The sequence below is a fragment of the Peromyscus californicus genome, unplaced genomic scaffold (assembly GCF_007827085.1).
Source record: "Peromyscus californicus insignis strain IS unplaced genomic scaffold, ASM782708v3 Scaffold_13__1_contigs__length_99412109, whole genome shotgun sequence".
In the NCBI taxonomy this organism is placed as follows: Eukaryota; Metazoa; Chordata; class Mammalia; order Rodentia; family Cricetidae; genus Peromyscus; species Peromyscus californicus.
Genome location: NW_026294424.1, coordinates 1,287,128 through 1,299,288, shown reverse-complemented (window position 1 = coordinate 1,299,288; position 12,161 = coordinate 1,287,128). Strand labels below are relative to the sequence as shown.

Here is a 12,161-nt window from a genome sequence, read left to right as displayed (position 1 = left end):
GCCATTGTCTTCTATTCTGCTGCATATGACACAGTGGCACAGAGTGTGTAGGCTTGAAGGAGTTGACATTTACTTTGGTTCCTGGTTCTAAAGGCCTTAGGTCAAGGGCAAACAACTGAGGATGGCTTTCATGCTGCCAGAGTTCCCAAGTGGCACAAGGCATTGGCATGTAGCTACACACTTACTTAAGTAGCTAAGGCTTGGAACTTGCTGTGTAGTCCAGGTTGGCCTCAGATTTGAGATCTTTCTGCCTCAGACTTCCAAGGACTGGTCTCCCCTCCCCTTCCTTCTTAACTTCTATAGGTCTTTAGCCTTCATGTGTGTCTGTGCGCTGTGTGTTCCTGCTACCTGCTGCAGCCAGAAGAGGGCATCAGACCCCCTGGAGCTGGAATTACAGATGGTTGTGAGCCACCATGTGAGTACTGGGAATCGAACCCAGGCCTTCTGTAAGAACAGCCAGTGCTCTTAACCAGTAAGCCATCTCTTCATTCTCCCTTTCTCTTCTTGAAAAGCTACCAATACTCAGTCACAGGACCCACCCCATTGACTGTATCTAATCCTGATCACCACCCAGAGGCCCCACCTAAACACCACAGGACTAAGTTTCCTCCCTCTACATACCTCACAATGGGATTCAATGTTGAAAAAACACTGAGCAGATATGAACCACAATGATGAGGAAGATGCAGAGCTTCACAGAAGCAGACCATTTCAACTGCATTTGTGTGTGACAATAGGTAGCTCTGCCCTCCCTCTGCACAGACACCTGGTAGGCATTAGGTTGAAAACATGATCTATTCTCCATGGGTTTTATGAAGTTAAGACTGTCTGGGTTGTTTCACTGATCTTCTTTTATTATCATTACCCATCAGGCCTTTCCACATTAGTCACATGTTCCTAGAAGCAGAGGTTCTGTGCGAACAGTAGATTTGAGAAGTGTTCCCAGAAAGAGCCAGCAGGGAGTGTGTGAGCACGTGGGGAAAGATGCTGAGCATGTGTGTGACAACAGGTACTGTCCAGTTTCCTTGAGCAGGTGTGTGACAACAGGTGCTGTCCAGTGTCCTTGAGCACGTGTGACAACAGGTGCTGTCCAGTGTCCTTGAGCAGGTGCGTGACAACAGGTGCTGTCCAGTCTCCCCTGGTCTTGAGGTTTGTATAAGGAAGGGGTGACATCTCCAACTTTGTGTCACACAAAGAAAAAGTGTTAGGCTCTTCTACTTTCATACTGTTCAGATTTTGGCCATCAGTGTGTATGCAGGCAGTAGCTGAGGCAGGAGGCTGCCACACTAGACCACTATCATGGGAATAATTCATCATTATGAAGGCCCCACATGAACATGGTCAAAACTAAGCAGGAGTACTAGGTGTAACCAAATGCCTGGGGAAAGTACCTTAAAGGAAGGAGGATTTGCCTTGGCTCACAGTTTTAGGGTCCAGTCTATCATGGCAAGGTAGGTGTGGTTGCTGGTGTGTACAGAGACTGGTCACATTGCACCCACAGTCACGAAACAGAGAGATGAATGATGGCGCTCAGTTTGCTTTCTTGTTTTTTCTTTTTTTGTTGTTTTTTTTTTAGACAGGGCTTCTCTGTGTAGCCCTGACTGTCCTGCAACTTGCTCTGTAGACCAGGCTGGCCTTGACCTCACAGAGATCCATCTGCTTCTGCCTCTCGAGTACTGGGATTAAAGGCGTGTGCCACCATCACCCAGCTTGCTTTTCCCCTTTCATTAAGTCCACAACCCTAGCCCAAGGGGTGGTGCTGCCCACATTCAGCACAAGGTGTTCATCCTCAGTTAAACCAATCTGGAAATGCTTCACAGACATGCCCAAGGCGGCGTGGGGGGGGAGGTTTCTCCTAGGTGATTCTAAAGCCAGTCAAGCTGACAACGGCACTGAACCATCAAAGTAGTCCTGAAGGGGATGAAATAAGACCAAGGGGCAAGTTCCTTTAGCGCCACCACACCCCCTCCAGGTGTGCTTTTCCGGTTCTGTACGTGCACCTAACTTTGGTATCATTACAATTTCTTCTTGTTGAAGAAGAGCAGGTGCAGCCCGCTTGCCCTATAGGTCGGTCATCCCCTCCCCCTCTCATGGTTCCTTAGTCCTCTTGACTTGGTGTCAACTGCTCATTGACAGGAGGAAGGCTGACTATAAATAGAAAGCAATTTAAGTTTCAAGCCCCTGGGTTTCTCAGGCTCCTTCCAAGGCCCTTGGACCTAATCTTGAACTTGCCATGTATACTCAGTTCTTTAACGAGGGTCCCCTATTGTATTAATTGCGGTGTATCCACATTTAGATCTGACCTCAAGAACGTCACTGTGTTGATGCTGCTGTCCCCATAGATGAGTGGCCATGGCAAGAGGCAGGAATGAGCTTTGCATCTTCCCTTGAGGTGGCTCCCGGCATCCCTTGGTGGGAATAGAGTTGCCTGGCACTTTGCCAGTAAGCCCTTTTTCTTTAATCCTTATAAGCTGCACCCCTCTCGCTCATGAAACAGGAGAACTTCTGTGCTTGGTATGTGGTTTGGTTCTGAAAGTTTTAAACCAGTGTAAGTTTTAGTGGCACTGTTTCTGTGAATATGATCGTCCACTGAGCCGAGTGAACTGCTTCGGGATAGCCAGGGAGAAACGGCTGTGGCTGTGGACTGAGACAGGATCCAGGCTTGCCTGGGGCTGGTTCTCCCGTCAGCAGCTGCAGGACCTTCAAAAGGCATTCTTCTGGGCTTCCATTTCCTGGTCAGACTTTGCTCAGTCCCTTTTCCAGTGAGTCTTTGTGGTTTCTTTTCCTTATCCCTTAAGGTCTTTTGTGGGATTTTTTTTTTAATTTGGACAATAATTTTTTAATTTCTGGAAGCCCTTCCCACTCTTTCACTGTTTTAGGGCGGCTTGTTCTGTTGCTTTATGGCTGTAATATCTTCTCCAACAAGTCAGAGGAAATGACTTCAATCTTTGAGAATTCTCTTCTCTTCTCTGCCCTATGTCTCTGGGGAGCTCTGTCTGGCACCCCTGCTGTGTTGGTCCACACCTGTACTTCAGCTTTATGGGCCAAGCTGAGGAGCACGGGTGTGTGTGTGTGTGGGGGGGGGCGTCTGTCACTTGCTGTCTGAGTGTGTCTGGTCTCTGGGCTTCCGCCTGGAAGGGAAGACTGGCTGAGGGTTTTGTGTCATGGAACAGCATCTCTCAGGCTGGGACAGACAGAGTGATGCTCTTCTCGGAGGAAGCTTTGCTAACGCCTATCATTAGGAACTTCGTCTCAGCTCCCACACCACTTGGTTTGTTCTACAGAGTAGAGCTCCAATTTTGGTTTTGCAAAACAACAACAACAACAAAAAAATAACAAAAATGATGCAATGAGGGATGAGGGTAGGGGGTATGGAGGTGAGTGGATGGAAGCCCCTGTCGTCTGTGCGCAGATATTCAAAGGCTTTCATTTTGAGATGGTTTTAGATTTATCAAAGGGCTTCAGAGACTGCATTAAAATTCCCTAATGCCATTCACTCACCTCCCCTCAGGGTGAGTTTCTTACATAACCATGACATATGTGTCAAATGAAGACATGTCACTGTTCACTGAACTAGGAGTGTGTTCATCTGGTGACCGTTCTTTGTTCTCCGGTGTCACCAGCTGTCTCTTTCCTTAGCAGTCACTTCTCCCAGATCTCCGGCAATTCATAACCAGTTCCCATTTCCCCTCTTTTCATGACCTTGATCCTTTGGGTGAATTAAGGTCAAGTATTTTATAGAGTTCCTCAGTTGAAAGGTTCCCATGGTCCTATCTTCCTCTCCTTCCTCCCTTCCTCCCTCTCTCCCTCTCTCTTCCTTCTTCCTTCCTTCTTTCCTTCCTTCCTTCCTTCTGACAGGGTCTAACTATGTAGACCAGAATGGCCTGGAACTCATAGAGATTCACCTGCCTCTGCCTCCTGAGTGGCAGAATTGCATGCCAGGTGTGTGTTTGTTTTTAATGGAGGTTAGTCATTAACACAACAAGTTTCTCTCATACTCACCCATCACTCCATAGTGAGGTAAGGGTTTCTCTTCTAATGGGTCAGGACTTGGGCTGTCAATGGAGCCACCGTTCCCAGCAGCTGGGCTTCTAGGCTCTTACTCAGAGTTTGCTGGTGCTAAAGTTAAGTTCTGGGAAGGACAGAGATCTTGCTAAAGCTTGGGTTCCATTCTTCCCATTTATTTCTGTTTGACCCTCTGCGCAGGTTTCCAGCTGTTTAATAGTGATATAGACATTTGGATGTCCATTTGGCTACTGGTGTGCTGGCTTGGGGACAGATGGGAAAAGCTGAGTGGGAGATGAGACTTTGGTTTTTCTTGGTCCTTGTCAGAGGTCTGTTTGAGACCTCCCCAACTCTACCCTTAATTACTAAGTGCTAGCTCAGGATACGGCATGTGTGTTCAGGCTGCTGTAGCATGATGCTCATAGACTGGGTGGGTTATGAAGAAGAGAAGGTTGTCTGCCATGGCTCTGAGAACTGGGGAGTCCAAGACAAAGGCTGAGTCAGCATGTGATGAAGACCCACTTCCTGCTTCACATGGGGCCTGCTCCTCATGCCCTCACACGGTGGAAGGGACAAGGCTTCTCCGGCCTTTTTAAAAAGGGCACTCGTCCTCTTCTCAAGGTATCCTCATGACTTACCCACCTCCTGTCATGTCAGAGACTTTTCCAGGGGGATTCTTTTTCTTTCATAGGGAGATGGCATCTGGATTTGTAATTTGATGGCCCCAGGGTGTTTTCTAGACTGAGTGTGGCAAAAGTTTTCTGTGCAGGTCAACTGGGAAATGTCTTAGCTTTGTGGGCCACAGGCCTCCATCAAAAGGACTTGGGGTTGACACTGTAGGGAGACTGAAGCCTTAGGTTATACAAACACCAGCAGGGTGGCCTGTCAGGACGAGAGCAGAGGCTCTAGGTCCTTGCCACTGCAGTGTGGTTCCTCTCTAGTGTGATCTGTGTGTTCTGGGTGCTTGTTAGCAGTGTGGAGTCTCAGGTCTCCAAGACTTGTGGACCTGGGACTTTCAGGTTTAAAGATCATCTCTGAGAAACCCACAATGTCAAAATGGTGTCACACTCACTATCTAGAATGATGGCTCCCACATCCACACAACTGGGTGGGTAAGGAGTCCACAGGCTCCATAAGTGTAAGGAAGTGAACAACACATAGTCCCAGAAAGTCCCTGAAGCTTACAAGATTCAGGAGCCCTTTCCTTTCCCAAGGTTAAACAGTAAAGACTGCTAAAGAGAGGAGATTCTCCCATCTGTTGAGCAGACTGCAGCTGTGCAGAATGCTCCAAAACTACACAATTCATGAGTCATCGCTCACGCTGTCTTGGGCTTTTGAGTCCCATAAGTAACCCTGATACATTCACTGGTTCACCAAGTTGGACTTCAGTGGAATCATTCTTTCAGTCTGTGGTCAGTGCCTCTGTCTGGGGTGAGTAGATGTTTCTTTGTGTTATCCAGGCAGGTCTCACACAAAAGGAGGGGTCATGTGTTTAATCTGATTGCTCTTCTGCCAAAGCTGGGCTGAAGTCATGCCCTCTGGGCATGGAGGTTGGATGAGAGAGAAGTGAAAACTCATTTGTGACGTGGGTCTCATGAAGAGGTTTCTCTGAAGAGGGCCAGTCTCTGATGGCGTTAAAGAGAGAAAGCCCTGGGAAGTACAGAGGAAATAGGTAGGGGGTGGGGTGGTCTTGCTCAAGGCAAGTGCTACACAGACAGTTTGTGTCAGGTTTCCCTAGCTTATTCACTAGAAAAATGGATGCGTTCTCCTTTACCAAGTACGTGTTGTGAAAGCTATGAGAAATTTTCATGCAAGTCCATGGAGAAGAGCTATGCCTGGCGTGGATTAGTGTTGCCATGGGTCCCAGGAGACTTGGCAGAGGTGGCACTGACCTCTGAGAAATGGTTGTGACGACCTACACAGATGAAAACTGAAAGTCATCCCAGTGCAGCAGATGGTGAGAAGGTGGTGAGAAGTCAAGATGCCCATGAACATGGAAGACACTGGCTCCTGTGCCCCTATGTGTATGAGGTCCAGGTGGCAATTCGAGGACATTAGAAAGCACGTTTTGTTTATGTGCACCATTTTCTGGATTTCTACCCTTGAGGACAGAATCCTCATAAAACATAATAACAATATATGTCAAGTGAGGAGATGCTCAGAGAGCCAAGCTCAGTTTGATCTGTGGGAAAAGTCAGTGTGTCACTGGCATGTCACCCCACCTGCTGTAGCTTGGATCTTATGTCTCCCAACAGTCTGGGTTTGAAAGGCTTGGCCCTAGAATGGTGATATTTGGAGGGAGTGAGACATTTAAAAGGCGGGGTCTCGAGGGAGGACTTTAGGTCACTGGGGCATGTCCTTGTGGAACATAGTGGGACCCTGAGTACTCATTACTCTTTCTGATCCCTAGCTCCCAACGTAAGTCAGTCCACCACATACTCCTGTCATGTGCTGCCTCCCAACAGGCCTTAAAGAAAGAAGCCAAGAGAAACCTTTTCTCTTTCTAAGTTAGTTATCTCGGGTGTTTTGCTCTAGTGATGGAAAGCTGGTTAGCTCACCCTTCTGCTCCATCTCTGCTTCTGATTGAATTCGAGCATCTATAAGTAGGACTGTCCCACCCATCCCAGAATTAAGAGCAGTTATACAAGGAATGTCTGAGTAATCATTTATTCCAAACAAGGTACATGGACTTAAACAGAGCCAAGAAATCAGGGTTCCTCACCCTGAGACTTCCACCCCTGCCTCTCATTCATGAGCTCATCCCAAGAAGAAATTGTAATACTTCCAGGTCACAGTGTAGAGAAGAGCAGCTGAGACATCCTGGAAGGCAAGAGGGGCAGACAGGGCCTGGAGACAGGGAGCGGGCAGGAGTCAGACATGGTGGTGGTGGTGGTGGGGAGGGGCTCTGTTAAGGGAGTGGGGAACAATGCTGTTACTTGAAGAAAAGTGTAAAATCTTACCATACATTAAAATGTCGCTCACCGACAGACTCAAATCACAGTGGAAAAGAGAAAACAGAAATGGATGCAAAAGTGACAACAGTTGATCTCATCTGGGATGTCCAGACCTCAGCAGGGATGTCCAGACCTCAGCAGGGATGTCCAGACCTCAGCAGGGATATCCAGACCTCAGCAGGGAATTCCAGACCTCAGAAGCTCCAGGTGGGAAAAGAAAGCAAATTGTAAACTTGGAGGATCCTTGGTCCACAGAAAACAGACCTACCATGTCGGCAAAACAAGAAAGTGCCTCCTGCAGAGGAGGAGGGGGCTGGCGATTGTGATGTCGGTGATGATGAGGAAGATGAGGAGGAGGAGGAGAGTGAAGACAAATGGCTGTTGACTGTCAGTCATCACTGTGTGACACATGGGATCTTTTCAAGTCCTGTAACGACTCTGAAAGGTCAACCTTCTCCTTCCTGTTTGAGAGTGAGCCAACTGACTCTTGAGCAGTCACATGACTTGCAGAGGTCTTCCAGGCTTGGCAGCAGCTGCCAATTGGCTGAAAGCCCCAGCTTTCTTTGCTTCAACATTCCCAGCTCTAGTGTCAACTGACCCCTGACCTTGTCATAAAACACTTTGCTTCTTGAGTGACCCTGCTTTCCTCTACAATTGACTAAGCAGAGGCTTCATGGAGCCTTTTCCCCAGCCAGGCAGCTTGTGCATGACAGACTGACTGGCCTGTTTTATGCCCTTCTTGGGAAGGAAACCCTGGAAGGATGGTGGGGACTGAGGTTCTTATCAGGATGAGTCTTCTCTGGGATCCCACAAAATTCTGTGTGAGGAAGAAATGACCAGAGATGCACCTGAGTGCCATCCAGTATGGGGATGTGCGGGTATGGCAAGAGTTGGTGATTGCTGAAATCCAAAGGTTGGGGTGGCCTTCCAGGAGTCAGGAAGAAGTGTGTCTGCAGCATGGAGCCCCTGGGCTTGGTCTGTATGCTGCACCATTCCAGAAGACCAGAAAGTCTGTGGCTGACTTCCTGGTTGCTTTGGAACCTGGGAGTCCCATAGGAAGGGCAAACATGCCAGCTATTTATTTTGTTGAAAGTATACTCTAACAAGCTAGGATGGACCAAATTGTGAAGTTCTCATGGTTTAAATTGTTTTGGGGGTAGGAGAACAGACACTGCAAATGTTGAGATATTTTACATGTAAAAACACTTTTATCAATGCCCGAGAGTTTGGATATGTGCAGTCCAACCGGATTCTCACAACGTTGTGACTGGAGACAGGGCAGAGAGCTGTTCATCCCTTCCACAGATGCAGAAAACCCGAGGCACAGAGGAGGTGTGACTTGTTCAAGGTCACACAGGAAAGCAGTTGGAAGCAGGGACCAGAGTCCAGGCTCCCCAGATCTGATTACAGAGCTCTTTTTTGCATCTGATGTTTTAGGGCTGAGATGGGGACCATCAGGGCACAGAGGAGGGATTCTGGGTGTCAGGGTAGAGAGGGTGCCATCTGGGCAGGAGAGCTTAGCTGCTGCAGCCTCGGGTGCACGTATGGGTCAGGATATTGTTGTTTCGACCATCCTGTAGCTTGCTTGAGACCTGGCTTCCTACTCGGCCTTCCAGGTCTGAGAGCTGGCCGTCATGCCCCTGCTGCCTCCTGAGCCTGCAACAAGTGCAGCAGAGATCTGGTTAGTGATGGCAGGCTGGGTGCAGCCACACACTTGTGAGGGACTCCTGATAGATAGCTGGAATCTGCCCCCACCCCCAGGAGTGCATGATTCAGTGGGAGTCCCCAGTCCTCCACTTGGGTATACCTGGTGAGTGACTTAATACACAGAGCCTCGGTTTCCCTGTCTATAAAAATGGAGATAATAATTCCAACCTTGCCAATCCCTGTGGTATTTATAAACCATCGCAGATGTAATTTGTTCAAGTTCACAGCCGGCAGAGTTGGTTGGGGAAGCCATGTACCATTTATTCTGTTTACACCCGTGGATGGAGAAGTAGCCGTGCCTGGGGTCAGGAGCAATGCTGGCAAGCAAAGAAACCATCTTCTCTGTCCTCACAGAGTTTATACTAAAGAGGAGATAGGTAGTGGCCTGAACAGCCAAACACCCAGACTGACGGAACGCTCCATGAGAAGCCGTGCTGAGGGAGCAGGAGCCTGAACACTGCAATTCTTAGCAGCTGGCCACCTGCTGCAGGTTGGAAGATGTCCGTATCCCTCCCTCTCTGATCTTCAAGTTCAGGTTCTCTGATCTTCAGTTCACTCACTCTGCCACAGCTGACACTTGCCTGCGCATGGTACAAGCCAGAGGAGGAACAGAGGCATTCAAGAGGGCAACAGAGAACCCAACCGAAACCTGGGCTCTAAACTTCCAAGTTGCCTTGGTAAAGCTGCTTAGCGTCTCTGAGACTGTTAACTTAGCTATAGTGAGGCTTATGGTATGCAGGAGGATCAGATAGGTGTAAGGGAAGTCACTAGTGTGGGTCTGGAAATAGTAATCCCTGCTAGCCTGGGATGATACATATCAGTAATTTCAGCTCTTGGAAGACAGAGGCAGGAGGATCACTGTAAATTTGAGGCCAGTCCAGGCTATAGTGTTTCAGGCAAGTTAGGGATACATAGTAAGAGCTTGTCTTTTAAAATCCAAAGAGGGGCTGAGAAGATGGCTCGGTCTACAGAGTGCTTGCTTTGCAGGCATGGGCTAGAGTCATAGTGCCTACAAAAGACAGCTGGGCATGGGGGCCTGAAATGCCAGTTCTAGAGAGGCAGAGACAGTCAGATCCTGACTACACACCAACTTCTGACCCCCATATGCAGGTACACACACACACACACACACACACACACACACACACACACACACACACACACACACACACACACCAAAGACAAGTTCCACTTTATCCAGAAAGACATGAGCTCCAGGCTTCAGATGGAGTTGACCTGATGTATAACATCGTTTTCAAACAGGGCACAGCAGGTGGCCACCCACCATGGTCTTCATTAAAACAAAAGTCCTTTTGTGTAAGAAAAAAAGTCCTGCTGGTACCTATCATGTTCAGGGTACTGTGGATGATCTCAAGACAAGAGCCATAGAGTCTGCATGATAGAGACAGATGGCAGCTGGGTGTGAGTGTGAGTGTGCCCAGTAGATATGTGTGCATCAGTGCAATGCTTCAGTGACACTCAGTGACACAAAACTGTTACACAGGACAGTGACTTGGGGGCTCCTGTCCCCTGCTCTTTCTCCATCTGCCAAGACTGGAAACAGGCGGGCTGTTCTTCTGGGATGCTCTGAAGCCTGTGCTTTCCCCAGTGCATCTGAGCTTCTACCTTTCCATCCACAAACCTGTCCATTCGTCCATGCATCCATGCATCCATCCATCCACAGATACCCCATCCATTCTTCAGTCCACAGATACATTCCCTACCCATCCAATTTTTAATCTGATTGTCTATATTACTTATTATAGTCACATTCATGTACTGTATCATCCATTTGTCCATCCACTCTCATATCTGTGTGTCATTCCACTCCATGTACACTCCCATCTGTATACCTACCTACTTATTCTCCATTATGCATCTGCATATCCTTCACCCATTTAGTCATCTTCCATCTACCCCAACAACATACTAGCCCATCTAGTCTGTCTCTCCACTCATCCACTCATTATCTTCTCCATCTGCTGAGATGTCCACTCACCCCATAATCCATCCATGCATACATAATATGTTACATATACATCAGCCATCTGTCTATCCATCATCCATCCAAGTATCACCCACCATCATCAATTCCTGCTCCCACAGACTACCTTCCATCCAGCCACCTGCTCATACCCTATTCTCCTCATCTTACCCAGGGTCTCAGTTGAAAAGGTCAGATAGGAGGGCAGAGAGTGAGCAGGAAACCTTCACTGTAAGGAACTGTCTTCTGGAATCTATAAAGAGGACATAGGCCTAGCCCACAGCCCAGATATGCATAACTGATGAGAAAATGAGAAGGGATTGTGCAGACTTACGGACTGTACAGTTGGCAGATTCGAATGCTACATATGTAGATTGTCTGCCTGTCTATTTCTATGACAGGGAACACTGAATTTCTCAGCAAACTTGCCATTTTAACTATCCATGTTGAGAGAATCACAAGTGATGGGTACAAATACTCTAAACTCTAGAACTAAGTCGTGGCACACCAAAGTAAGAAAGACCCCAAATGCCAAACTCTGTAGTCCCAAGCATTTCAGATAAAGGAGACACAGTCTGTCCTGCTTCTCTACAGACGATACAAATGGACAGACAGACAAAGACCATATCAAAGCAGAGTTGAAACCATTAGGAGGTTTCAGAAAGGTGTGCACCAAATCAAGCCTTGGTCATCTGGTTGAAGATAAAGGCAGGTATTGAAGGGCAGAAAGCAAGGACTTGGTTGGGGTAACTCAGAACTCTTCAAGAATGCTCTTGCCTCCTCTGGAGAGTCCCAGTCAGTCTCAGCAAACCCCAGGTCCCTATATCCCAAGACTGCATCTAGGAGCCACTGAAGCCCTTGGGTACACCTCCTTGGTGTTGAATTAAAAGTGAGCCCCCCACAGCCTTCCTGGCCTCTTCTCCAGACTTTCTTCCCATAGTGAAAAGGGATGGGGTGGAAAGGAGCTGAGAACTGGTTGGGGCCACAGTGTGTTGGAGGGGAGCTCCAGATTCATGTACAAGACTCTATTTTTGACCTTCCAGGCTGTGTTTTCTGGGCACCATTCCTGACAGAATTCTCTCTGGGTTCAGTGAGGCAGCCAAGCTTGTGTCTGTTTCTTCGGGACACAGAACATTCTCTTGTCATCATTTCCAGCCAGCCTTGAGCACTAATGTGTGGTGGTATTGTGTTCCCCAAAATATTGTGCACTCTAATGAACTTATCTGGGGTCAGAGACAGAACAGTCACAATATTAAACAGAGGTTAGGCAATGGTAGCACACGCCTTTAATCCTAGCACTCCAGAGGTAGAAATCCCTGTGGATTTCTGTGAGTTCAAGGCCACATTGGAAACAGTCAGGCATTAAACACGCCTTTAATCCCAAGAAGTGAGCCTTTAATCCCAGAGAGTAATGGCAGCTAGCAGAAAGGTATATAAGGCATGAAGACCAGGAACTAGCAGCATTTGGCTGGTGAAGCATTTGGCTGGTTAAAGCTTTCAGGCTTCTAGCA

At 47.9% G+C, this 12,161-nt stretch overlaps 1 protein-coding gene across 1 annotated transcript in view; it reads right to left on the bottom strand.

The window, feature by feature from the left end:
* Nucleotides 1–6,653: 6,653 nt before the first annotated feature.
* Nucleotides 6,654–12,161, bottom strand: part of Stk32b (serine/threonine kinase 32B) — a 250,280-nt gene continuing 244,772 nt past the window's right edge. The window contains exon 12 of the mRNA XM_052736050.1: nucleotides 6,654–8,615. Coding sequence (XP_052592010.1) covers nucleotides 8,477–8,615 — 139 coding nt within the window. The 3' untranslated portion in view covers nucleotides 6,654–8,476. The remainder of the gene's footprint in view (nucleotides 8,616–12,161) is intronic.